This window comes from Erythrolamprus reginae, chromosome 3 (genome assembly GCF_031021105.1).
Source record: "Erythrolamprus reginae isolate rEryReg1 chromosome 3, rEryReg1.hap1, whole genome shotgun sequence".
NCBI lineage: Eukaryota > Metazoa > Chordata > Lepidosauria > Squamata > Dipsadidae > Erythrolamprus > Erythrolamprus reginae.
This window is the reverse complement of record NC_091952.1, coordinates 13,769,554-13,796,781: the sequence shown is the minus strand read 5'-3', so window position 1 is coordinate 13,796,781 and position 27,228 is coordinate 13,769,554. Positions and strand designations below refer to the sequence as shown.

Genomic DNA, 27,228 nt, shown 5'->3' with positions numbered 1-27,228 from the left:
CGGTATTTATACACCATGTTGGGCATGCAAAGTTTAGAGAACCAAATGTTCATATTTCTCCCAATCTAAGAAGAACTGATGACCTCTAATATCAATAGCACTTAGACTTATATACCTCCTCATGGTGCTTTACAGCCTTCTCTAATCAATTTACAGAGTCAGCAGATTGTCCCCAACAATCTGGAACCTCATTTTATCTCAGACCTTTGAAGGATGGAAGGCTGAGTCAACCCTGAGATGCTCAGCATCAAACTCACAGAGTTTGCCACCATGTGTCTGTAACCCCTAATAATAGTAATAGGATCCTTGCAGTAACGGTGCTCCAGATGATTTCAAAACATTCTTTGAAATCACTTTTGTCGCCAGGCATGGGGAAATTGATTCCCCTCGGCTGGTCCATTTAATGTATGGTTTGTTTGAGTTGTATGATTGTTTTTAAATCAAGGGTTTTTTAACTGTTTTGCTTTTTAATCATTGGATTTGTATTTTGTATTGCTGTTGTGAGCCACTCTGAGACTTCAGAGAGGGGCGGCATACAAATCTAATAAATTATTATTATTATTATTGTTGTTGTTGTTGTTTGTTGTTAGTTGTTAGTTGTTAGTTGTTAGTTGTTAGTTGTTAGTTGTTAGTTGTTAGTTGTTAGTTGTTAGTAGTTGTTGTTATTATTATTATTATTATTATTATTATTATTATTATTATTATTATTATTATTATCTGGCACATTTGAACACCATTAAAACACCCCTTTTACAATCCCGTAACCCCTTAATTCAGAGTAGAGACAAGGCGATAGAATGACACTGAGACCTTACTGGCCGGATACCCTTCCTGACACCCTGCAAAGTTCACAGCAGTTTTTTTTTCTTTCTTTCTTTCTGAGAGAAGCACTTGCTGCTGTCACGATTGAACTCTCAACCTTCCAAATGAGAGGGAAGCATCTTCACCACTAGGCCACCATGCCACTTACCATTTTAACACTGTGAGCGTAGTCAATTGCAAAAGGCAGCATGAAGCAGCTGACCGTTATCCTGCTGGCAGCAGTTTTCTAGAGCTTCGGCTCCAAGTCTTCCGCTGCAATTCCTGAAGATGTGAAGAATTGACCCTAAGTTCTACTGAACTCCCTTGGTAGCAGTGTTTCCCATTATTTGAGGGGCTGACACAAAGAAGAGGGAGGTGAACCCAGAGGTGAAGTGTGCCTACCTTCCCTACCGATTTGGAAACGTGGGCTTAGTACCCATGCACCACTGTCACAGCCACTTTTTCACCCTCTGCACATGTCCAGAAGACTTTGCACATTGGCGGAGGGTTAAAAACAAGAAAATTGTGAAATCTGGATGGGTGGATGGAGCCTCACACTGCCACAGCTCCTGTTTCTTTAAACCACCGACGGCCAATGCTACTGGTATACCCGTACTGGGGCCTACTGGTAGGATTTCACCACTAGGTCAACCTATTTTCCAAAGCACCCAAAGGCAAGAGAAGAAACAATGGATGGATACTAATCAATATGCTTATATGCTTATATTTATTTATACCAATATAAATCAAGGAGAGAAGCAACCTAGAACTAAGAATAAGTCTTATTCATTGGTTTGTTGGTTTGTTTATGTATACAGTGGTACCTCTACTTAAAAACTAGAAGCATTTTTTTCCCATAGAAAACAATGTAAAACAAATAATGTGTGCAAACCCATTAGGAAAGAAATAAAAGCTTGGGATTTGGGTGGGAGGAGGAGGAGAAAGAAGAGGAGGAGGACAGTTGCTGCCGAAGAAGAAGGTGAGATGAGGGGAATCAAAACAATCCAAAACTTTAAGGCTTAAAAAAAAAAAGAGGGACTCTGAGGCAGCGCCCAGAGAAAGGAAAACACTCTGTTTGCTCTGGACTGCCAAACCTCCTTAAGGGCCAATGAAAGGCTCCTCTGGCAGCCCAGAAAATCCCGAGGTGGCCGGGATTAAATGGGGAATGGCAGGAAACTGGCTGGGCCTTCATGACACTCTCAAATTTCCTGGGAAATTTTTCCAGGCCCGGGTTCTTAAGAAGAAAATGGTTCTTGAGAAGAGGCAAAAATATCTTGACCACCCAATTATTATCTAGAAAAGTTCTTAAGTAGAGGCGTTCTTAAGTAGAGGTACCACTGTATGTATGTATGTATGTATGTATGTATGTATGTATGTATGTATGTATGTATGTATGTATTCATTTCATTCATTCATTCATTCATTCATTCATTCATTCATTCATTCATTCATTCTATTTTTTTTATACCGCTCTTCGCCTTAGACGGAGGGCGGCTTACAACATGTTAGCAATAGCACTTTTTAACAGAGCCAGCATATTGCCCCAGGTCCTCGTTTTACCCACTTCAAAAAGATGGAAGGCTGAGTCAACCTTGAGCTGGTGATGAGATTTGAACCGCTGACCTGCCCCCACCCTCCCACATCCCGGGAGGCTCTCTGGAAGCCAAAAACACCTCCTAGAGCCTTTGTGCAAGCCAAAAATCAGCTTGCTGGCATACACATGCATATTGGAGCTGAGCTAGGGCAACTGGAATCAACTCCCCCCAGGAGATTAGGATTGCCCCCACCCTCCTTGCTGTTCGCAAACTCCTTAAAACCCACCTCTGCCGTCAGGCATAAGGAAATTGATTCCCCTGGGCTGTTTCCGCTTTACGTATGGTTTGTATGAGATGTATGATTGGTTTTTTTATATATATTAAGGGTTTTAAATTGTTTTAACCATTGGATTTGTACTGTTTTGTTGTTGTGAGCCGCTCCGGGTTTTCGGAGAGGGGCGGCATACAAATCTAATAAATAAGTAAGTAAGTAAGTGAGTGAGTGAGTGAATGAATGAATGAATGAATGAATGAATGAATGAATGAATGAATGAATGAATGAATGAATTGCCAGCAAATATGGCTCCGCATGCCACCTGTGGCACCCATGTCATAGGTTCACCATCCCTGGTCTAAGGTATGGAATAAGATTATATTATCTAATAATTATAATTAAAAATAATTAACAATAATTAGATTATATTATCTAATAAAATAATATAATCTATATTATCGATAAAGTAGGAAAGGAGCCTATTGCCCTCCCTGAAAATAAGGTTTCATTGGAGCTGCCTGTATCGGTCTCATTTCTTTTCTGTTATAATACCCTTCATTATATTAGAATTTAGCCACCAGCAAGCTTTGCAAATTTATTTTTATTTTATTTATTCTTTGTCCAATATACAATACATATGGAAGAGAATGGACATTAAGTAATATATATATAACGATAGAAAGTAAAAAGAAGAGAAGTAGATGTGAGGGAGAGAATATATATGATATAAGAGATAAGGAGAGAACATATATGATATATATATATATATAGATAAGGAGAGAATATATATGATATATGAGATAAGGAAAGACAATTGGACAGGGGACGATAGGCACACCAGTGCACTTATGTACACCCCTTAATGGCCTCTTAGGAACCTGGAGAGGTCAATCATGGAGAGTCTAAGGGAGAAGTGTTGGGGGTTGGGAGTTGACACTATTGAGTCCGGTAATGAGTTCCACGCTTCGACAACTCGGTTGTTAAAGTCATATTTTTTACAGTCAAGTTTGGAGCGGTTACTATTAAGTTTGAATCTGTTGTGTGCTCTTGTGTTGTTGCGGTTGAAGCTGAAGTAGTCGTTGACCGGAAGGACGTTGCAGCATATGATCTTGTTTTGCAATACTTAAATCGTGTTTTAGGCGCCGCGGTTCTAAGCTTTCAAGACCCAGGATAGATAGTCTATTTTCGTAGGGTCGACGAAGAGTTGTGTAGGGGCAGCGGTAAAGAAAATCCCAACAATGAAAGGGATAAGGTAAGGCAATCCCTGGCAGTCATGCTAAAGAAGCAAATTTATCCTCTAGGCAGGAGAATTCAGGAAAACTGCATTGAAATGGGGGGGGGATCACACAAGGTCTGAACAAAACACACACAATGTGAATCAAAAATAAATAATTGGAGCGGCTGTTAAAATTGCATGTTTTCTTTACTTTTGTCAGTGTACGATAAGTGGCAGGTATTTATTTGAAACTTTAATCATCCGGGATTGTCAAGAGAAACCAAGACGAAATACAGCTTTGATGACTGTTTACAATTGTCAGAGGGGAGAAGTGTGTGTAGATGTGAGTGGGGGTTTCTTTTTTCCTCCCTTTAAAAGCCAACAAGATAAAAACAATGATAACACTGGATATAGACAAACAGACAAGATTTTTTTAAAAAAAATTGGATTGAAAAGCAGCATTAGCTAGGATTCATCGAGATTGCATACTGGAAAATTCATTCTTTATGTGTCGGTAATTTTTATTTGTTTGTTTGTTTGTTTGTTTGTTTGTTTGTTTGTTTGTTTGTTTGTTTGTTTGTTTGTTTATTTATTTATTTATTTATTTATTTATTTATTTATCCATTTATCCATTTATCCATTTAGTTAGTTAGTTAGTTAGTTAGTTAGTTAGTTAGTTAGTTAGTTAGTTAGTTAGTTAGTTAGTTAGTCCAATACACAATGAGGGTTTTAGTGGGTGTGTATATATATACACACATAGTAAAATACATGATGAAGGTTATAGAGGAGATACTCATAGTAAAATATATCTATGAAAGAATAGAAAAGAAGATATAGTAATAGAACATATCAATGAAAGAATAGAAGAAGAGATATAGGAATAGAATAGAATAGAATAGAATAGAATAGAATAGAATAGAATTTTATTGGCCAAGTGTGATTGGACACACAATGAATTTGTCTTGGTGCATATGCTCTCAGCGTACATATAATAAAATATACATTTGTCAAGAATCATGTGGTACAACACTTAATGATTGTCATAGGGGTCAAATAAGCAATGAAGAAGCAATATTAATAATAATCTTAGGATATAAGCAACAAGTTACAGTCATACAGTCAACATGGGAGGAAATGGATGATAGGAATGATGAGAAAAACCAGTAGAATAGAAGTGCAGATTTAGTAGAAAGTCTGACAGTGTTGAGTGAATAGGAGATATAGGAGAGCAATAGGACAGGGGACGGAAGGCACTCTAGTGCACTTGTACTCTCCCCTTACTGACCTCTTAGGAATTTGGATAGGTCAACCGTGGATAATCTAAGGGTAAAGTATTGGGGGTTTGGGGATGACACTACGGAGTCCGGTAATGAGTTCCACGCTTCGACAACTCGGTTACTGAAGTCATATTTTTTACAATCAAGTTTGGAGTGGTTAATATTAAGTTTAAATCTGTTGTGTGCTCTTGTGTTGTTTTGGTTGAAGCTGAAGTAGTCACTGACAGGCAGGACGTTGCAGCATATGATCTTGTGGGCAATACTTAGATCTTGTTTAAGGCGTCTTAGTTCTAGGCTTTCTAGGCCCAGGATTGAAAGTCTAGTCTCGTAGGGTATTCTGTTTTGAGTGTGCTCCTTGCCTTACTTCAGGTAACTGGGAAAAATAGTTCCCTGTTGACTACATTTTGATGAAATGCATTGGCGAAAAAAATGCAGAGTCAGTAAGGCTGTGCTTTCCTCATTTCCCTTGGAAGGAGATCTATTATATGATAATTTTGTTAATGCAGCCCCACATCAGAGTTCGAGGAAAGCTGAAATTATGTGATGGGATTTTTCTCTATTAAGTTAAGCATTCTAAGGAATGGGCACAACCCACAGAGAAACCATTAACAGACCACATTGGCTTTTAATCTGTTTAAACAGAGTCAGTTCTGGGCTTGAATTTAACATTTCCCCTAAAACTGACCTAGTTTGTCATAGGGCTGCAGTAATCTGGAGTATTAGACTTTGAATCATCATGACATGGTAATAGGTTTAAAGTGTCTATCTCTGCTATGCTTCGTGGTTCTTTGGACTTTTGCAATCCAAATGAAGTAGGTTTATTTTTAGAGTTAACATAGCGTTAAAAGTAAGTTCTCCGATTTGGGCAAAACCACCCTTGCAGTTAGTAAGGAAGCAGGAAGAATTTATGTTTACGGAGAAAAAAACCAGCAATAGCATTTTGACCTGCATACCACTTCACAGTCCTTTACAGCCCTCTCTAAAGTGGTTTACAGAGTCCGCATATTGCCCCCAACAATCTTGGTCTTCATTTTACCAACTTTGGAATGATGGAAGGCTGAGTCAACCCTAAGCCTGCTGATAATTTGAACTTTCAAATTGGAGATAGACAGCAGGCAGCAGAAGTAGGTTGCAATACTGCATTTTAACCACTGTGCTACCACAGCTCTTAATATTAATACTTAATATTAAAACTATTACTCTTACAATTTTTAGAAGGCTCTAAGGTAGTGAATGTCTTATTTATATTTCTACAGTATCTATCTATCTGTCTGTCTGTCTGTCTGTCTGTCTGTCTATCTATCTCTGTCTATCTCTGTCTATCTATCTATCTATCTATCTATCTATCTATCATCTATCTATCTATCTATCTATCTATCTATCTATCTATCTATCTATCTATCATCTATCTATCTATCATCTATCTATCTATCTATCTATCTATCTATCTATCTATCATCTCTCTCTCTCTCTCTCTCATCTATCATCTCTCTCTATATCATCTATCATCTATCTATCTATCTATCTATCTATCATCTATCTATCTATCTATCTATCTATCTATCTATCTATCTATGTATCTATCTATATCTATCTATTTTGTCAAACAAGTATAGGATTGTAGTTTGTATAAACATAACATGAGTAGAAAGGAATGATAAAAGAGGAAAATAGTACAGTAGGACAGGGATAGTATGGTGCACTCATGCATGTCCCTTACAAAGATTTTTGGGTTTGGGGAAGAAACCATAGAGTCAGGTAATGCATTCCCTGTGTTGATCACTCTATTGCTGAAGTCGTATTTTCCTACAATCTAGTTTGGAGCGGTTTGCATTTAGTTTGATTCTATTACGTGCTCGTCTATTGTTGGTGTTGAAGGTGAAGTAGTCACTAACGGGAAGGACATTTTGGTATATGATTTTATGAACTACTGTTAGATTAAATTGGAGGCGACTTAGTTGCAAATTATCTAATTGCAGTAAGATTAGATAAACAACTCTTTTTGGCAATGTTGTTACAGTGGGCTCTAGCACTTAGATCATTGAATATAAATACTCCAAAGTCTTTGATAGAGTGAGGGTAATCAACAAGTTCATTTCCATCAAGTTTGTATTTTGGGTTTTGGTTCTTTTTGCCAATGTGTAAGACAGAGCATTTGTTGGATCTTAGAATAGAATACCAACCATGTATAGGTAGTTCTCAACTTGCAACCATTAGTTAAATAACAAAAATAAGTAATTGACTAATAATATATTGTATTACTATTATTCTTCTCTTTCTTACTAGTATCTACCTCTTCCCACTTATTACAATAACCATGTTACTTGTATCTTTCAATTTATATTGTTTTCATTTGTTTCCTAGTAGAATTTGATAATTTATTAATAACCTTGACTATCACTGTGTTTTTATCTTTTTATTCTTGATGAATGTATTTTATTATCCTTATGTACATTGAGAGCATATGCACCAAAGACAAATTCCTTGTGTGTCCAATCACATTTAGTCAATAAAGAATTATTTCCTGTCCTGTCCTGTCTTGACCTACCCTATCCTACTGTACCCTACTCTATATTCTATTCTATTCTATTCTATTCTATTCTGTGACTATTCAAAGTTATAACACATTGAAAAAAGTAGCTTACAACTGGTCCTTGCCCCTATGATCATCACAGTATACCAATAGTCACATGATTAAAGTTTGGGAACTTGACAACCAGCATGTGTTTAAGATGTTTGCACAACCCAGAGTTATGTAATCACCATCTGCAACTTTTCCAGCCAGATTTGGCTAGCCACTGCCTCATTTGCTTTACCATTGCTGTGAACTACTGAGCAACCAAACTTCAGGTCATGCAAAATGCAGCTGCGAGAGCAATCATGGGCTTTCCCAAATATGCCCATGTTACACCAACACTCCGCAGTCTGCACTGGTTGCCAATCAGTTTCCGGTCACAATTCAAAGTGTTGGTTATGACCTATAAAGCCCTTCATGGCACCGGACCAGACTATCTCAGGGACCGCCTTCTGCTGCACGAATCCCAGCGACTAGTTAGGTCCCACAGAGTGGGTCTTCTCCGGGTCCCGTCAACTAAACAATGTCACTTGGCGGGACCCAGGGGAAGAGCCTTCTCTGTGGCGGCCCGACCCTCTGGAACCAACTCCCCCCAGAGATTAGAATTGCTCCCACCCTCCTTGCCTTTTGTAAGCTTCTTAAAACCCAGCTCTGCCGCCAGGCATGAGGGAATTGAGATACTCTTTCCCCTAGGCCTTTACAATTTTATGCATGGTATGTCTGTATGTATGTTGGTTTTACAATAGGGGCTTTTAACTGTTTATATTGGATTGTCATATGCTGTTTACTACTGTTGTTAGCCGCCCCAAGTCTACGAGAGGGGCGGCATACAAATCCAATAAAATCAAATCAAATCAAACAAAACAAAACAAAAGGCTGTGAAATTTTCCATGACTCACTTAACAGCAAACTTGCTTAATAGAAATTCTGGCTCCAATTCTCAATTCTTTCTCCAAGTTTATTCAGTTATTGGCTTTACTTATACTTTTTCATGTAGGCCATTTCATACAGAAGTACAAAATGGCAGGCATTCAGATCCCTCCTCTTATTTTTTTCCCCACTAGCACAACCTCATGAGGTAGAGGTTGTGCTATTGACGTGGTTGGTAAGTTCACAGTAACTGAATTTAAACATGCCTGGGATAAACATATATCCATTCTAAGATAAAATACAGGAAATAGTATAAGGGCAGACTAGATGGACCATGAGGTCTTTTTCTGCCATCAATCTTCTATGTTTCTATGTTTCTAGAGTTGCATTAATAATAAGAACCAGTTTGGTGTGGACTAGAACCTGGGAGACTGAGCTTTAATCCCAATTTCGGCATGGAAGATGGCTGGCTAACTCTGAACAGAACAGAAGATGGAATGGGATGGGATGGGACGGGATGGGACGGGACAGAACAGAACAGAACAGAATAGAATTTATTGGCCAAGTATGATTGGATACACAAGGAATTGGTCTTTGGTACATGTTCTGCCGGCGTGTTTCAACCACCCGTAATTACAGGGTAATTAGTCCAGGAAGACACACACCGCACGATAAAAGGAAAACCCAAAAGTTTTTATAAACAGAAAAACAGAAACAGCTCCCTTTTTAAATGTCAAAGGGATTTTCTGGTACACACAAGGCACAGGTTAAATGCAATCCAATTTCCCAATAACTGGGAAATTGAGTCCAATTCTAAAGTCCAGAGACTCCACACACAATCTTGAACAGCACAAAAACCATGATCTTGATGAAACAATGAATCAGATAAACTGCCATGAGGCTAAAACACCAGGCTGCACTTTTATCTGTAGCACTAATTACAGCAGCCTCACCCAACCACAGGGGGCCTCATTTTCTCTTGTAATAATCCTTCAGTTGTTGTCTTCTATGCATCACTCTACGCATACGTGGATGTGTCATTACTTCTTGTTCAGAATCCAGGGATGATACAGACGATTGATCTCCTCCTGGGCTGTCTGCCAAACTCCCCTCTTCCCTGTCACTCACACTTCCTTGGTCAGAGGAGGCTTCGTCGGCAGATTCCATCGGGAGCAAAACAGGCCTGCGGCATGTGGATGTTTCCCCCACATCCACCTTCACATTCCTTGGGGCAGGAGCTGGGCCAGAGCTAACCACAACAGGTATATATACTCTCAGTATACATAAAAGAAAAGATACATTTGTGAAGAATCATGAGGTATAACACTTAATGTTCATCGTTTATTTATTTTATTTATTTGTTTTTTCAAATGCATATTGTTGGTATGCAAAGATATAATAATATTCATAGGGTACAAGTCTCAGTGAAAAGCTGTAAACCCCTTGGAGCAGTTGCGTGGCACTGGAATTTTCAGATCTGCGCAAATAGCAGAATTAAGGATTGAGAAAAAGCAGACCGTTGTGCCTTACCTGTTGAATTTTTAATGGGAATGTATTAATGGAACTGGTATTTAGCCCCACTGAGATTTGTTTAGTGCTTCCTTTTGCTGCTGGCTTACTCCTTATCCTCCTATTTGAAATACGGGGGGCAAACAAAGCATTTCAACCCTAATATTTGAAGTGCCCAGAAAAATATATATATATGCCTTTTCTCCCTGCCTTTGGCCTATTGCAAAGGATCTGAAGCTGTTGTTAAATATAACTCTCAGCTGGGTTTCTCTTGTACAGTCTTTTCCAGTATTCAGAATAACATCTCTCTCTCTTTCACAACAGATGAATGCCCACAGAGTGGTTAAAAGCAGCGTTTTGTACAAGGCATGATGTTAAACCTCCAAGCCTTGGTAATTACATTTTGCCACTACCCGAATTCCCCTTGGTGTTTCACCAGGGAACAATGGTTTATTCTGATTTCTGCTCCCCCCCCAACCTGCCCCCCCCCTATTATTCACACTTAGTAAATGCTATCAAACAGCTGTTGGATGGACATTTTTAGAAATGTTTGAAAACCTTTAGGGTAAGTGTGTGTGTCATTTGTGTGTTGGAAATGAGTAAGCAACAGACAGTTGTTTCAACAACAATTACCTACCCTAATTAGCATGAATGTACTGCATCCTTTTTATCCTCCTTAAATTAGGCAACATAAAAATCTATCAGCATTGCCATGGGGGAGAGGTGAAGCATCCATAAACATGGTAATTATCTAACAGAGTAACAGAAACGGAAGGGACCCTGGAGGTCTTGACCGAACCAAAGGTGGTCAACCTCTTGGTGGATAACCAGCTAAACATGGGCCAGCAATGTGCAGTGGCAGCTAAAAAAGCCAACACAATTCTAAGCTGCAAGAACAGGGGGATACACTCCAAGACTAGTGAGGTATTAATACCACTTTATAATGCCCTGGTCAGACTGCACCTGGAGTATTGCAACCAGTTCTGGTCACCACACTTCAAAAAAGATATAGAGACTCTGGAAAGGGTGCAGAAAAGAGCAACTAAAATGATAAGGGGACTAGAGACCAGGCTATATGAAGAGAGGTTGCTGGAACTGGGCATGGATAGTCTCGTAAAAAGAAGGGCCAGGGGGGACATGATAGCTGTATACAGGTACTTAAGGGGTTGCTACGGAGAGAAGAGGGTCACACTATTTTCCAGGGCACCAGAGGGCCGGACGAGGAACAATGGTTGGAAGCTGACAAAGGAGAGATTAAACCTGGAGATAAGGAAGAACTTCCTGATGGTCAGAGTAATCAACCAGTGGAACGGCCTGCCAGTGGAGGTTGTGAATGCCCCAAGTCTGGAAGTTTTCAAGAGGAGACTGGACCGCCATCTGGTTGGGGAGGTGTAAGGTTTCCTGCTTGAGCAGGGGGTTGAACTTGATGACCTGTATGGTCCCTTTCAACTCAAATGAATGAATGAATGAATGAATGAATGAATGAATGAATGAATGAATGAATGAATACATACATACATACATACATACATGCATACATGCATACATACATAAATGTGACAATGTTCCAATATCTCAGGGGTTGCCACAAAGATAAGGGGTGGGTGGGTGTCAACCTATTCTCCGAACCACCAAAAGGCAGGAAAAGAACAATGGGTGGAAATTAACCAAGCAGAGAAGCAACCTAGAACTACTGAGAAATTTCCTGGGTAGAACAATTAATCAGTGGTACACTTTGTCTCCAGTTGTTGTGGGTGCTCCACCACTGGAGGTTTTTAAGAAGATATTAGCCATATGTCTGAAATGGTACAGAGCAGTGATAGTTAATCTTTTCAGCACCCAATGTCGAAATTGGAGAGCATGCATGCCAGAGCAACGGAATCCAGAAGAGAGCAGTTAGATGGTTTGTATGTATGTGGCGGCTAGCTGCTCTTGTGGATTCTGTTGTGTGCATGCACATTGATATGCAGCTGGTTTCCTGCTTCAGCAGGGGGTTGAACTTGATGACCTATAAGGTCCCTTTCTATTGTGATTCAGTCTGAGGCTCCTCAGGGAACGGCTGGAAATCTGCCGGCTCCATGCTCAGAGGGGGAAGACGAGGAACAGGAGGAGGAGGAGGAGGACCAGGCAGACGGGGAAGAGGAATGCCAGGATGAAGAGGAGGGAGAACAGCCTGAGACCCCGGGGGTGAACTCTCCCCAGCGAGTAGCCTGGAATCCTTAGATGAGAACGCACAAGCCATCATCGATATGAGGCAGAGAAGGGCAGCACAACGAAGGGGACAATTAGCCAGGTATTTCCATCCCTAATAGGCAACAGCTGTGTTTGGGTGTGGTTCTCCTCAGAAAGGTTGAAAAGGCAGGCCCGCCCTTCCTGTATTGTGGAGAGTTATCTTTTGGGAGTTCTGTGACCTTGCTTCGATCCTTGGCGTCCCTGATTCTGGTTTGTGGCCTCGAAGGCTGAAAACTTGGGGGAGGCGTGGGTTTTATTATCTACAGTGGGGTGTGTGCCAGCAAGAATCCTGTTGTATTGTCTGGCCGTCGTGACTCTTCTGTGAAGCCTCATAGCATTCCAGTTTGTAAGAACAGTTTTTGTTCTCTGTGTTTGTTTTCAAAGATATAAAGTGACTTTGCTTTTTACCAGCGTGTCTGGCTGCTTTTTTCAGTTGGTGTTGAAGTCTGGGGGCACCCAGACAGAACACTTTCAACTTGAATGAATGAATGAATGAATGCGGCGGCTAGCTGCTCTTGTGGATTCTGTTGTGTGCATACACATTGATATGCAGCTGGCTGGCATGCATGTGTGCAAAAGAATCCCCCCCAAAAAACAGCTGGCAACTGCACATGTGTCCACAGAGAGGGCTTTGCATGCCACCTCTGGTATGCATGCCATAGGTTTGCCATCATGGGTATAGAGTCTCTTGCCTTTTTGGCGATATTGTTGCAGTGGGCTTTGGCACTTAGGTCATTTGATATTAGTATTCCAAGGTCTTGTACTGCGTGGGGGTTGTTTGTCCGATTTTGTTTATTTAGTTTGTATACGAGGTTCGGATTCTTTTTGCCAATGTGTGTGTGTGTGAGAGAGAGAGAGAGAGAAAGAGAGGGAGGGAGAGATAAGCTGAATACAGGGAAAATGTTTTCTGTATGTTAAAATGTGAAGAGCGATGGCAAAGAATGAAGAGGTACTAAATGAATGGTGGCTTGAATACGAAAAATGAATTATCAGTATGAAAGGAGTATGTAGAAATAGTTTAGAGAGAATAAATGAAGACTGAATCGCAAAAATGAATGTATGAAGGAAGGAAGAATAAGCCGAGGGGAAGGAGAAGTCCAAGAAATTCATAGCTGGATGAAGCTGGACAAAAGATCTATTCTGTTTTCTTCACCTCTTGAGGAGTTCTTAATACTTGATGCATCGTAATATGTCAATGAAATTCTACATAAGAAAAAGAGGGATGTAAAAATAATAGCATTGTATGGGTAAGTTGTATGGGCAACAGCTTCGACAGGCTGGCGAAACCAGGTTGAGAGTAGCTGATGGGAAATAACTCATAATTGGCTTACCGAAATTATAAAAGAGAAAATAGAATATACACCAGAAGGTTTACTCTTAGGAATTTGGAAAAGACCTTATACCAAACAAACGCTCTTCCTCATAACGCATATAAGTACTGCAGTTAGAATCTCATTGGCACAAACATGGAAAAATGAACAAACTCCATCAGAGAGCTTAATTATTGATAAAATATATAAATGTATTGAGATGGATGAAATGACAAATTCAATTAAGGGGATCGAAAGCAAAAAATCCAAACAAATATGGAACAAATGGCACAAATGGATTCAGAACAAGGATTGAAAGTGTGACAATACATAGAAACATAGAAACATAGAAGTCTGACGGCAGAAAAAGACCTCATGGTCCATCTAGTCTGCCCTTATACTATTTTCTGTATTTTATCTTAGGATGGATATATGTTTATCCCAGGCATGTTTAAATTCAGTTACTGTGGATTTATCTACCACGTCTGCTGGAAGTTTGTTCCAAGTACTCTTTCAGTAAAATAATATTTTCTCATGTTGCTTTTGATCTTTCCCCCAACTAACTTCAGATTGTGTCCCCTTGTTCTTGTGTTCACTTTCCTATTAAAAACACTTCCCTCCTGGACCTTATTTAACCCTTTAATATATTTAATACAAAGTTTCAGTATACAAAAGAAGGATAATAATTACCTTAAGAAATATGACCTTTTGTTTTTTATTTTTTATTTTCTTGTCTATGTATTTCTTTCTATATTAACAGTAAAATCTACATACAATATTTATATGTAAATATACAAGATAGGAAGAAATGTATCAGAAAGGTAAGAGAAATGGATTAAGATTTGTTAAACCGGAACAAAATATGTGTGAAATATTGTTTTTACTCCTTATTCTTTTTACTCTCTTTTTCTTTTTCTTTTTGGAAAATAATAAAGATACCTAAAAAAAAAGAGAGAGTAGCTGATGGGTCATTGACCTTTGGCGAGATAGGGACCTGTCTATCCTGAGCATGTGAAGACAAATTCCGGTGGATTGAGTGGATGAAACTGTATGTGAAACTGATGTGCTCAAAGAAAAGATAGGGATAAGGATAATTAATGTTCTTAGTGTAAAATAGAATTCGCTTATTTTCTTTATTAATGCTTTTGATTTATTTGGCTTATTTTTTCTAGCATCTGTTCCCTCTATGTTTTTTCATAATATTATTTATTCCATTGGGAAATAATATGATGAAAACATGTGGATCTGCCTTTTCAAAAGACTATTATGCTTCCCCTGGAGAAATATCTCAGAGTGACCTGATTTCCACCCCTTTTCCCCTCCCATTTCTTTTTGCACCTGATCTAATTACTCTAATCTAATTACTCTTGATTTTTCCTTCTATTAAAAAAAAAAAAGATATCCAGAACTGGGCAATTGTTTAATTGGGTTTGAACAATGCAGCTTCTAGTGGAAAGATTATGCACCATGAAATGAAAACTAGAGGCCTGTGGAAGCAAATATTTGCCTTTTCATCAACCATAGCACATAATGTTGATAGGATTGATTAATTGCCCCGGAAGCGGAGTAAAGACGCTGAGACATATTGTGGATTAAATAAGAGTCATTTTATTAAATTAACATAAATTTAAATAACGTAACTTTAAATACGTAAATTTAAATATTTAAATTCAACATAACTAAGGACCTGCAGAGGCCAAAGCTAACGGGGCGGAAATTCCTAGCAGAAGCTTCCTTGGCAACATTGGGCAAAAACTCCTTGCTGAACCAGGTGAAGGTAGCCACCTTCACCTTGATCCAAGCCACGCCCCTTCGACGTGTGGGAGGAGTTCACCCTCCAATCCCTGTGGGAAATTGGATCCGGTGATTCCCATGGACATCCTCTCTCCAATCCCCGACGTTGTTCCAACCTCTAGTTCCTGGAGAGAGGCGGTCCATCACCCTTTAAAGGATGCCCAAAGGAGCATGCGCAGTCACTTCTAATTGCCCATTCCCACCCCTAACCTGCCAAACCCCAATGACCAAATGGAGGCCTATACTGACATCTAAGTGCGCCGCACCCCATAACCAATCCAGTCCGCACTGTCAGTGTGGAATAGGCAAAAAAATGGCTGCCTCTAAAGGGGAGGCCGCAAAAAAATCCTATTCGGCCCCGAGGCGACCTCCTTAGGACACACTGTTAATAGCAGAGGGTGGGCGGGTGTTTGCTTCAATCAGCAGAAAAAGCAAGGAGGAGGTCCTGTTCGGATTGCCCTTAAATAGGGTGATCCAGGACCTCCCCCAGCGACCAGCAGGTGGCGCGCCGACCTGGCGTGCTGCCAAGAGCTGAACTTCCGGGTTTTTTAGAACCTGGAAGTCCGGGGCTCCGAAGAGCCGCCTGCAGCATCCCCCTGCTCCCGGGACAATTTTGGCAGGTCAGGAATTAGTGACGGTCAATACTGCCTTTCCTGGAGTGACATGGTGGCCTAGAGGTGAAGATGTTTGCCTTCCACTTGAGAGAGTTATGATTCCAATGCTGAGCAGTGCAAATGTTTCTCTATCTGGGTGCAAAGATAAAATATCTGCTGCAAACTCCACATAAGCATCAGGATGGGTCAGTAAACTCTCTGCTCCATTCAGTCGCTCGAATTCTGTCCCAAAATAAGGGGATTCAAGGGTAGTAAATGGGGGGAGGGTGTATTTCCCAGCTTAAATGTATTTTATTAAAACCATGTGCCTAAACAGGTTTTTTTCTGTTATGTTCCTAATCTTAGCTCTTCTCCAGAATTATTTCTCTCATTACATATTGTTGTGGTTAGCTCTGGCGCAGCTCCTGCCCCAAGAACTGTGGATGTGGGGGAGACATCCACATGCTGCAGGCCTGTTTTGCCCCTGGTGGAATCTGATGATGAAGGCTCCTATGACCAAGAAGACATGAGTGACAGGGAGGAGGAGAGTGTGGCAGACAGCTCAGAAGGAGATCAATTATCTAGCTCCTCCTTGGATTCAGAACAAGAGTTAATGATACAGCCAGGCATGCGGAGAGCTATGCATAGGCAACAACAACTGAGAGATTATTATCAAAGAAAATGAGGCCACCTGTGGTTGGGTGGGGCTGTGGTAATTAGTGAGGCTGCTATAAATAGCAGCCTGTGGGTTTGGCTATTGTGGAGGATTATCTGATCCTTGTGTTTCCTGACTGCTTTACTGACTTTGACCTTTTGTGTGCTGATTTTTCCCCGCTCTGAAACTAAACCAGAGCAAAGTGTGTTTCACTTTGTGAAAGAAGAAGGACTGTGAATTGCCTCACAGCTGCAAACTAAGTATCACAGAACTGATAAGGGACTTGTACAAATTACCAGTTTGTTTGGAGACGAGTGCTCTTTGCTATACCAAAAGAGGGCTTAGTTTAAGTGAATTTTCATTATAAAGAACATTGCTTTGAATTTTCAAACGTGTGTGTGTCTGAAATTTGTACCTGTGAATTTTTGGGAGGAGTGTACCAGAGAGCCCGACAGAACACATATATTATTTCAAAGCCTGTATGTTTCCCCAAATGGAGAAAGAATAAATTCTTGAGTCAAAACCAGGATAATTCCCTTCCCCTAAAGTTCCATGGATTTCCACTCATTCTTTCATTAAAAGGTTTTAAAATCCCCCAAATTTCATGAGATAGCGCTGTTCTTGCATAAAATTGCATCCAATTTTAGGTGGGAAAAACACAGACATTTTAACATGTCTCTACATAAGTACATACTTTCTTGGGAGGAGTGCCCTAGTACAAGATTTCAGAATGTGGTAATTCAAGTTGTCTTCAAAAGTTACAAAACTCTGTTATAGTCCCCATTTCTTCCTATTTTTACTCATGATCAGAAAAGCTGTTGGGTCTAGTCTGTCAGTCAGATCAGCACAATCTCTTGGTTTTTGTTGTTGTTGTTGTTGTTGTTGTTGTTGTTGTTTTGTCAACCTGATAGGGAGAATGAAGCCAACGTGTATTTTTGAAATAAAATTATTCTGCTACTTACAATAATGCAGGGCAGATGGGCTGTCTAAAACTGTTTGGTTGATACTTAGAAATTGCCAAGGATTATTATCAGGTTTTGTGTAATTTGTAGCTGCATTTGTACCATATGCAACTAGGTTAGTTAAAGACCTAGATTCATATAGTCCAGATAGGTCTGGTTGACAACTAACCTTAGTTTATACATTTAACTTATATGTCAATTGATGTTCTGATTCAATCAGAATAGAGTTGGAACAGACCTTGGAGGTCTTTTGGTCCAACTCTCTGCTCAAACAAGAGGCTCTTTACAATTTGAGACAAGTGGCTGTCCAATCTCTTATTTGGGTGAAGAAGCACCCAAAATCTCTGAAGGCAAACTGTTCCACTAGTTAATTGTTCTCATGGTTTCAGTCTACAGGATCGACTCCTTCCGCATACCTCCCAGAGACCAATAAGATCACAAAGAGTTGGCCTCCTCCAGCAATGCAGGTTGGCAGGGCCATGGGGGAGGGCCTTCTCTGTGGCTGCCCTGGCTCTATGGAACCACCTCCCCCCCTCCACTCAATGTCCATATTGCTCCCACCTTACTGGCCTTCTGAAAGGCTGCAAAGACCTGGTTTTGCCGGCAGGCCTGGGTGCCATGAATTTGACATCTGTCATGGTCAATTTGTACTGATTGGTATGCATATGTGTTGATTGGACTGTTTGAGTTGTGGGGTTTTAGTTTTAGATATTTATATTTGACTACTTTTTAATTGTACTTGTACCGTGTTTCCCCGATAGTAAGACCCCCCCGATTGTAAGACATATGGGGGGTTTCAGGGGGGTCGGCTTATATAAGCCATACCCCGAAAGTAAGACATATGTCTTACTTTTGGGGAAACACGGTAGATAAACGGTATTGCGGGGGGGGCGATGACATTGCTTCCAAGCTCCCCGCGCGCCCCTTGCCTTCACTTGCCGCGGCGCCACCGCCTCTTCCCCTGCCGAGGCTCAGCTGCAAGCGGCCAGCGAGGCCGATCGGCTCCGAGGCGAGCGGCCGAAGCTGCGCCCTCCTTTGCCCGCCTCCTTTCCGCTCGCCTCGGAGCCGAGCGGCCTCGCTGGCCGCTTGCAGCTGAGCCTCGGCAGGGGAAGAGGCGGTGGCGCCGCGGCGAGCAAAGGCGAGGGGCGCGCAGGGAGCTGCCAGAAAGGAGGCTGGTGAAGGAGGGCGCAGCTCCGGCTGCTCACCTCAGAGCCGATCGGCCTCGCTGGCCGCTTCCCCTGCCGAGGCTCAGCTGCAAGCGGCCAGCGAGGCCGAGTGGCTCCGAGGCGAGCGGCCGGAGCTGTGCCCTCCTTTGCCCGCCTCCTTTCCGCTCACCTCGGAGCCGAGCGGCCTCGCTGGCCGCTTGCAGCTGAGCCTCGGCAGGGGAAGAGGCGGTGGCGCCGCAGCGAGCGAAGGCGAGGGGCGCGCAGGGAGCTGCCGGAAAGGAGGCGGGCGAAGGAGGGCACAGCGGCGGCCGCTCACCCTTTTTGACTGCCCATCCACCCCTTGACCTGCCTTTAGCCAGCCAGCCGAGCGTCCGTGTCGCCGCGGAGTTGGCCTCCCCTGCCGAGAAACATTGCCGGGAGCGGCGAGGGGATGCTCCCTGCAACCCGCCGAACGTCGAGGTCGGCACCCGCCTCCTTTCCGGCAGCTCTCCGCGCCCGAAGACGAGCCGGCCCCGGTGCCCGGGACAATGTAAGACATACCCCCAAAGTAAGACACAGTGGGGCTTTTGGGGGTAAAAAGATAGTAAGACACTGCCTTACTATCGGGGAAACACGGTATCTTTTTATATTGTTATAAGCTGCCCTGAGTCCTTCGGGATCGAGCATCAAAGTTGAATGAATGAATGAATGAATGAATGAATGAATGAATGAATGAATGAATGAGTGAATGAAAGAATGAATGAATGAATGAATGAATGAATGAATGATTAGAAAGTTTTTCCTTAGTTCCAGGTTGCTTCTCTCCTTGATTAGTTTCCATCAATTGTTTCTTGTTTTGCCTTTTGGTAGTTTTGAAAACAAGTTGACCTCTTCTTCTTTGTGGCAGCCCCTCAAATATTGAAATACTGATATCATGTCACTCCTAGCTTTCTCTATACTAGCTGTACCTAGTTCCTGCAATTGTTATGTTTTAGTCTCCTGGCCTTAAATCAGAGGTCCTCAAACTTGGCAACTTTAAGACTATGCTGGCTGGAGAATTCTGAGAATTGAAGTCCACAAGCCTTAAAGTTGCCAAGTTTGAAGACCTCAGCTTTAAATCATCATAGTTGCTCTTCTCTGCACTTTTTCTCAACATCTTTCCTGTAATGTGATGATAGGTGCAATTCCATGTATTGCAGAAGTAAGAAAATTCAGTAACCAGATAACAGAACACATTTAGAGTTGATTTGCTTGAGACTTCAGAATCCTTGCTCACTGACCTGTTGTCAGCTGTCTTTCTTGACTGTTAAAATAAATCAGCGACACACAGCAACAGCGGCAGAAACAGTAATTTGGAAGATTGAAGATAGGAACAAGCTGACATCTTGGATAGAGATATATTTTTGAGCAAGAGGGAGATTAATTGAAGGAAAGTCATATTGGTGAGAGAGAAAGAGAACAAGAAGGTGAGCATGACTTAATAAAAATGCAATTTGAAGTATTTTAGAACGTAATAAGAAATAGGATGACTTTCTTTTAAAAGGGTCATGGAAGCACAGTAAATTACCATTCTCCTATGTTAGAGCCTATTATAACTCCTCTTCTAAATGGTGGGCTTTTTTAACCAAGTATATTTGTATCTCAGAAAGTACAATTTATTTGGAAGCCAGGAGCAAGTTGACCAGGTGTTGCTATAATTGTACATTGGAAGTGCTGGCAATAAATTTCCCATCATGGCTTGAAATAAATTAAGAAGTCAAGAGAGCTACTTTTTAAAACAAATTCCTAAGCCCAATATGAAAGGTTGAAGAAAGTGTGATAGTTATTTTGTCAAATTATGTTTGAACTGCTTAGTACTAGTTGTTTGATCTAAAAGAATGAAAGAGTAGGGAAAGTATTTATTGGGAAAGTTTTATATTCTTATTCAATGCTATTTCTTGTACACTTATTACAGATTTCTGAAACGCTTTGTTCAGTTCCTTTCTGTGCTTTTTGTCTTTGGCAATGTCTCTCTTGGAATCTTCATGATTTGTTTCAACGTCCAGTTTCCTTTCCCTTTCCCTTTTTCCTCTCCCTTTCCCCTCCCTCCCCTCCCCTCTATCTTTCCCCAGTCACTTTTCACCTTCATCCTGTCAATGGAGTTCAGGACTTCAAAGCAGTATCTGATATGCGAGATCATTGGTGCTCTCTGAACTTGGTTGTTTGGATTCACCAAACCTGGCTGGTCAAAGAGCATCGCCCAGTTCAACCCTGAGCTGCAAATGTTCTCCTGGCATCATAAGTGGAAGTTGTCTATAGGGATTCTCAATCCATTGCTGGATATTTTCAAGAACAGACCAGACTTGGATTATTTATTTATTTTATTTATTGATTGATTGATTAGATTTGTATACCGCCCCTCTCCGCAGACTCGGTATGGCAAACAACAATAGTGAAACAACATATAACAAATCTAATATTCAAAATAATTTTAAAAACCCTAATTTAAAAAACCAAACATACACACAAACATACCATGCATAAATTGTATAGATCTAGGGGGAAGGGCATATCTCAGTTCCCCCATGCCTGACGACCGAGGTGGGTTTGAAGGAGCTTACGAAAGGCGAGGAGGGTGGGGGCAATTCTGATCTCTGGGGGGAGTTGGTTCCAGAGGGTCGGGGCCACCACAGAGAAGGCTCTTCCCCGGGGTCCCGCCAAATGACATTGTTTAGTCGATGGGACTTGGAGAAGGCCAACTCTGTGGGACCTAACTGGTCACTGGGATTCGTGCGGCAGAAGGCGGTCCTGGAGATATTCTGGTCTGATGCCATGAAGGGCTTTATAGGTCATAACCAACACTTTGAATTGTGACTGGAAACTGATCGGCAACCAATGCAGACTGCGGAGTGTTGGTGTAACATGGGCATACTTAGGGAAGCCCATGATTGCTCTCGCAGCTGCATTCTGCACGATCTGAAGTTTCCAAACACTTTTCAGAGGTAGCCCCATGTAGAGAGCATTACAGTAGTCGAGCCTCGAGGTGATGAGGGCATGAGTGACTGTGAGCAGTGACTCCCGGTCCAAATAGGGCCGCAACTGGTGCACCAGGCGAACCTGGGGTGAGGTCTATGCCTTGAGCAAGGAGTTGGACCAGAAAAGACCTCCAATTCGATGTTTAATATCCCAGGTAAAACAGTGGTGAAATCCAATTTATTTTAATTACTGGTTCTGTGGACGTGGCAGGCACGGCTTGGCTTGGTGGGTGTCCACTTAACTTTTCCTACTGGTACCGGGATTCTGAGGCTGGCACAGGCTGGCGCAGGTGCACTCCCCTGACACACATATGCAAGATTTTGCTTCTATGTATGTGCCCAAAGCAAAATCTCAGGCGACGATGCTTGCTTGGGCAAGATTTCGGTGGGTTTCACCTTTTAGAAGAAAAAAAGAGATGACAATCCCTGAAATCTGCCTGCACAAGCATCCTCATTCGAGATTTTACTTCGGGCGCATGTGCAGAAGTGAAATCTTGCATGGGGTCATGTGCTCATGTGCCGGGACAGCACCTGCCCACACCGGCCTCCAGAACACGGTAAAAAGTCCTACCAGATTGCCGATCCCATTCGTACCGGTTGGGGCCCATTACTAGTGGGTGTGGCTTGGTGAGCGTAGCAGGGGAAGGATACTGCAAAATCTCCATTCCCTCCCTACTCCTGGGGGGAAGGATACTATAAAATCCCAATTCCCCCCTACTCCTTGGGGAAGGGTATTGCAGAATCTCCATTCTCTCGCTAATCCTGGGGGAAGGGTATTGCAAAATCTCCATTCTCTCCCTAATCCTGGGGGAAGGGTATTGCAAAATCTCCATTCCCTCCATACTCCTGGGGGAATGGTATTGCAAAATCTCCATTCTCTCCCTACTCCTGGGGGAAGGGTATTGCAAAATCTCCATTCCCTCCCTAATCCTGGGAGAAGGGTATTGCAAAATCTCCATTCCCTCCCTAATCCTGGGAGAAGGGTATTGCAAAATTTCCATTCTCTCCCTAATCCTGGGGGAAGGGTATTGCAAAATCTCCATTCCCCACTACTCCTGGGGGAAGGGTATTGCAAAATCTCCATTCTCTCCCTAATCATGGGGGAAGGGTATTGCAAAATCTCCATTCCCTCCCCACTCCTGGGGAAAGGTTCTTGCAAAATCTCCATTCCCTCCCTAATCCTACGGGAAGGGTATTGCAAAATCTCCATTCGCTCCCTAATCCTGGGAGAAGGGTATTGCAAAATCTCCATTCTCTCCCTACTCCGGGGGAAGGGTATTGAAAAATCACCATTCCCCACTACTCCTGGGGGAAGCGTATTGCAAAATCTCCATTCTCTCCCTACTCCTGGTGGAAGGGTATTGCAAAATCTCCATTCTCTCCCTACTCCGGGGGAAGGGTATTGTAAAATCTCCATTCCCTCCCTACTCCTGGGGGAAGGGTATTGCAAAATCTCCATTCTCTCCCTACTCCTGGGGGAAGGGTGTTGCAAAATCTCCATTCCCTCCCTACTCCTGGGGGCAGGATGCTGCAAAATCTCAATTCCCTCCCTACTCCTGGGGGGAAGGATACTGCAAAATCTCCATTATCTCCCTACTCCGGGGAAGGGTATTGCAAAATCTCAATTCCCTCCCTACTCCTGGGGGGAAGGATACTGCAAAATCTCCATTCCCTCCCTTCTCCTGGGGCCAGCCATAGGTGATATTTGCAGGTTCCTCAAACTACTCAAAAAATTTTGTTACTAGTTCTCCAGAACCTTTCAGAACCTGCTAGATTTCATCCTTGATGTAATAGCATAGTTTATCAAGTACTTTCAATAAAATGAAAATGTATTATGTCTTCAGTATTTGCACATATATTGTGTTGTTTGTTTTTTTAAAAAACGATTTAAGGTAATCCTAGTAAGATTTGTTACTGACAAACCCATGCTGATTTCTGGTAATTATCCCTTTCAAGATGCTTGCAGATTAAAGTCTTTTTAATAAGGTTTAGAATCTTCATAAAAATTCATGTCACAGTGACCTCGCTGTGCTTTGATGCATTGTCATTTTGACTTTTTGAAGAGAGTGACAACATTTGCTGTCCTTCCTTCATTTGACATTTCATCAGTTCTTCAGGATTTCTCAGAGAGGATATATAAGAATGAATCAAAGGGCCTAAAAATATTGCTGAAAATGGTATTTACTACCATAGAAAAGACCATTTATCCTTCTCCTTTTCTTTTCATAAGTAAAAAAAAAATGTGTTAAAAAATATACAAAAAGAAGACAATTTACTTTCTTGGGAGCTTCTACTACCGTTTGTAAACAAAACATATGGGATCATGCCGGGGTGGCACAGTGGTTAGAGTGCAGCACTGCAGGCTACTTCAGCTAACTGCTAGCTGTAGTTCAGCTGTTCAAATCTCACCACTGGCTCATGCTTGACTCAGCCTTCCATCTTTCCGAGGTGTGTAAAATGAGGACCCAAATTGTTGGGGGAAATATGCTGATTTTGTAAACTGTTTAGAGAAGACTGTAAAAAGCACCATGAAGAGGTATATAAGTCTAAATGCTATTGCTATCATTGGTGCTCTATGAGTTTGGTGGTTTTCTTGCAGATGTTTTATTATCCAACTTGATTAATATATCAATCCTAGAAGGGAGTTGGGAAGATGTGGTGGCAGCCAAAAAAAAGCCAATGGAATCCTATATTGCATTAACAGAGGGATACAATCAAGATCAAGAGAGATACCACTCTATAAAAGCCTTAGAAGGACTACACCTAAAATACTGCCTCCAATTTTTGTCACTTCACTATAAATAAATATTTTGAGATTCTAGAAGAAGTGCAGAGAAGAGCAACCAAGATGATTAGGGGACTTCTTGAAAGCCTCCAGTGATGAAGCTCCTACAACTTCTAAAGACAAGCTGTTCCATTGGTCACTGTCAGAAAACTTATCCTTATTTCTAGGTTGAATCTCCCCTTGATCTATCTATCTGTCTGTCTGTCTGTCTGTCTGTCTGTCTATTGATCAATCTATCTATCTATCTATCTATCTATCTATCTATCTATCTATCTATCTACCTTTCTATCTATCTATCTATCTATCTATCTATCTATCTATCAATCATCTATCTATCTATCTATCTATCTATCTATCTACCTTTCTATCTATCTATCTATCTATCTATCTATCTATCTATCTATCTATCTATCTATCTATCTATCTATCTATCTATCTATCTATCTACCTTTCTATCTATCTATCTATCTATCTATCTATCTACCTTTCTTTCTATCTATCTATCTATCTATCTATCATCTATCTATCTATCTATCTATCTATCTATCTACCTTTCTATCTACCTTTCTATCTACCTATCTATCTATCTATCTATCTATCTATCTATCTATCTATCTATCTATCTATCTATCTATTTTAATAGATCCCGCCCAATGCACCGACTCCATCCATTATTCCGTGTCTGGCCTTCAGGTGGCTTGGAAAATATCTTGACCCCACTCCTCTCTATGACAGCGTCTCAAATACAGAACACTGCTATCATGTCTCCCCTGACCCTTCTCTTCACTAGATTAGCCATGCCCAGCCCCTGTAATTGTTCTTTATATGTTTTAGTCTCTGGACTGCCATTTTTCAGAAAACAGCTAGAGAATTCTGGGAGTTGAAGTCCACAAGTCTTGAAGTTGCCAAGTTTGAAGACCTCTGGTCTAAAAACTGCAGTAAGAAAAACATATTCTTCTCTCCTTCTGTCTCTTCCCTCTACCTCCCTTCTTCCCTCCCTCTCCCTGTCCCATTTAGGGCCTGTTCCTAAATGACTAAGTTTGGAAGTGTCTATTCATAAAATACCTTTCCACAATGGCATGGACAATCAATATATCCAGAAGCAATGTGCTCCTCAGAGATCATCTCATATACAGAACACCTTCTACCATTCCATATGATTTTTGTTCCTTCTGTTTAGCTCAGGCATTTCCATCTTTCAAATACGTCTCTGAGTTAGAGCTCAGCTCCACCATTTATTTTTTGTTTTTTTGAAATTTTCTCAAATCAGGTGGATCATTGCATGGGATCAACTTCTAGTTTTGGAAAACAGTTTAATTTTGTCTTTGTCATACTCAGTAATACAGTGGTACCTCCACCTAAAAATGCCTCTACTTACAGACTTTTCTAGATAAGAACCGGGTGTTCAAGATTTTTTTTTGCCTCTTCTCAAGAACCATTTTCCACTTACAAACCCTCCAAAACTCTAACTGGAAAAGGCATGGAGAAGGCTCCATGGGGTCTCTCTAGGAATCTCCTGGGAGGAAACAAGGCTGGAAAAGGTGGGGAGAAGCCTCTGTGGGGCCTCTCTAGGAATCTCCTGGGAGGAAACAGGGCCTCCACCCTCTCTGTGGTTTCCCTACTCACACACATTATTTGCTTGTACGTTGATTCCTTTGGGAAAAATTGCTTCTTCTTACAAACTTTTCTACTTAAGAATCTGGTCATGGAACAAATTAAGTTTGTAAGTAGAGGTACCACTGTACATAGTTTGGTTTTGTTTGTTTTTTGCTTTCTTGGGAAGTTCTGAGTCAAAGCTGCTTAGCAATTTCTGATCAGAACCAGCTGTGAAACATATTTGTCTCCATTTGATAAGATGATATAGCCAAGTGAGCTTTTTTGATAACCCAACAAATTAACTCCCCCTTTTGATTAAATTTAGGCTCAGTTCCAGAATGAGATGGATTATTCTAAGCAGTTGACTCCAATTGCCACTTCTGGTTAACACACTGCAATAAGTCACAATTTCATTAACAATGGTTTGTCAATAAACTACAGTGAGCTCAGTTTATATATAAGCTGCATTGTATTAACTACAATGGCTGCACTTAACAAACAGCACAAACAACAGCAATATTAATGTAAAGCTGCATCAACTTTACTTTTCCTACATTTGAGGCACAACACAAAACTAGGTAAGGGGGCGGTTATATATTCTTGATATAAAATGTTGCAGAACAGTTACCGTTTTCACACTGCAATACTTTAGATCTCATTAATACCCAAGGCACTATAAAAGAACAAAATGTCAGGGTTTTGTTTTGTTTTTTTCTCACACAAAAAAGGATAAAATCTTTCTTTATAAAGCCCTGAAAGTCAAGATGCTGATTTTTTTTCCAGGAGTATTGAAACAACTGCAAAACAAAAAAATAAACTATAAACTATAAAAACTATAAAACTTTTTCAAAACATTAGCAACATTATTAATGTTCCTTGAATAAGTCAATACTGCTGTTTTGAACTACTTTATGCCATTTTATTCTATCAGTCTAAATAAAAACTCGTTATCTGACCTAAACTTTTAAAAGATAAACCACTGGATTATCAAATGATGCTAAAATGTAACGGTATGAGACCTTGGTTAGCAATTTGCAGAATAAAATTAAACCATTCTAAGGTTGATTTCAGCTTGTTTTCTTTGG

At 41.1% G+C, this 27,228-nt stretch overlaps 1 protein-coding gene across 1 annotated transcript in view; it reads left to right on the top strand.

Moving 5' to 3' along the window:
• Positions 1-19,936: 19,936 nt before the first annotated feature.
• Positions 19,937-27,228, top strand: part of CDH4 (cadherin 4) — a 784,771-nt gene continuing 777,479 nt past the window's right edge. The window contains exons 1-2 of the mRNA XM_070744288.1: positions 19,937-19,949; positions 20,200-20,214. Coding sequence (XP_070600389.1) covers positions 19,937-19,949; positions 20,200-20,214 — 28 coding nt within the window. The remainder of the gene's footprint in view (positions 19,950-20,199; positions 20,215-27,228) is intronic.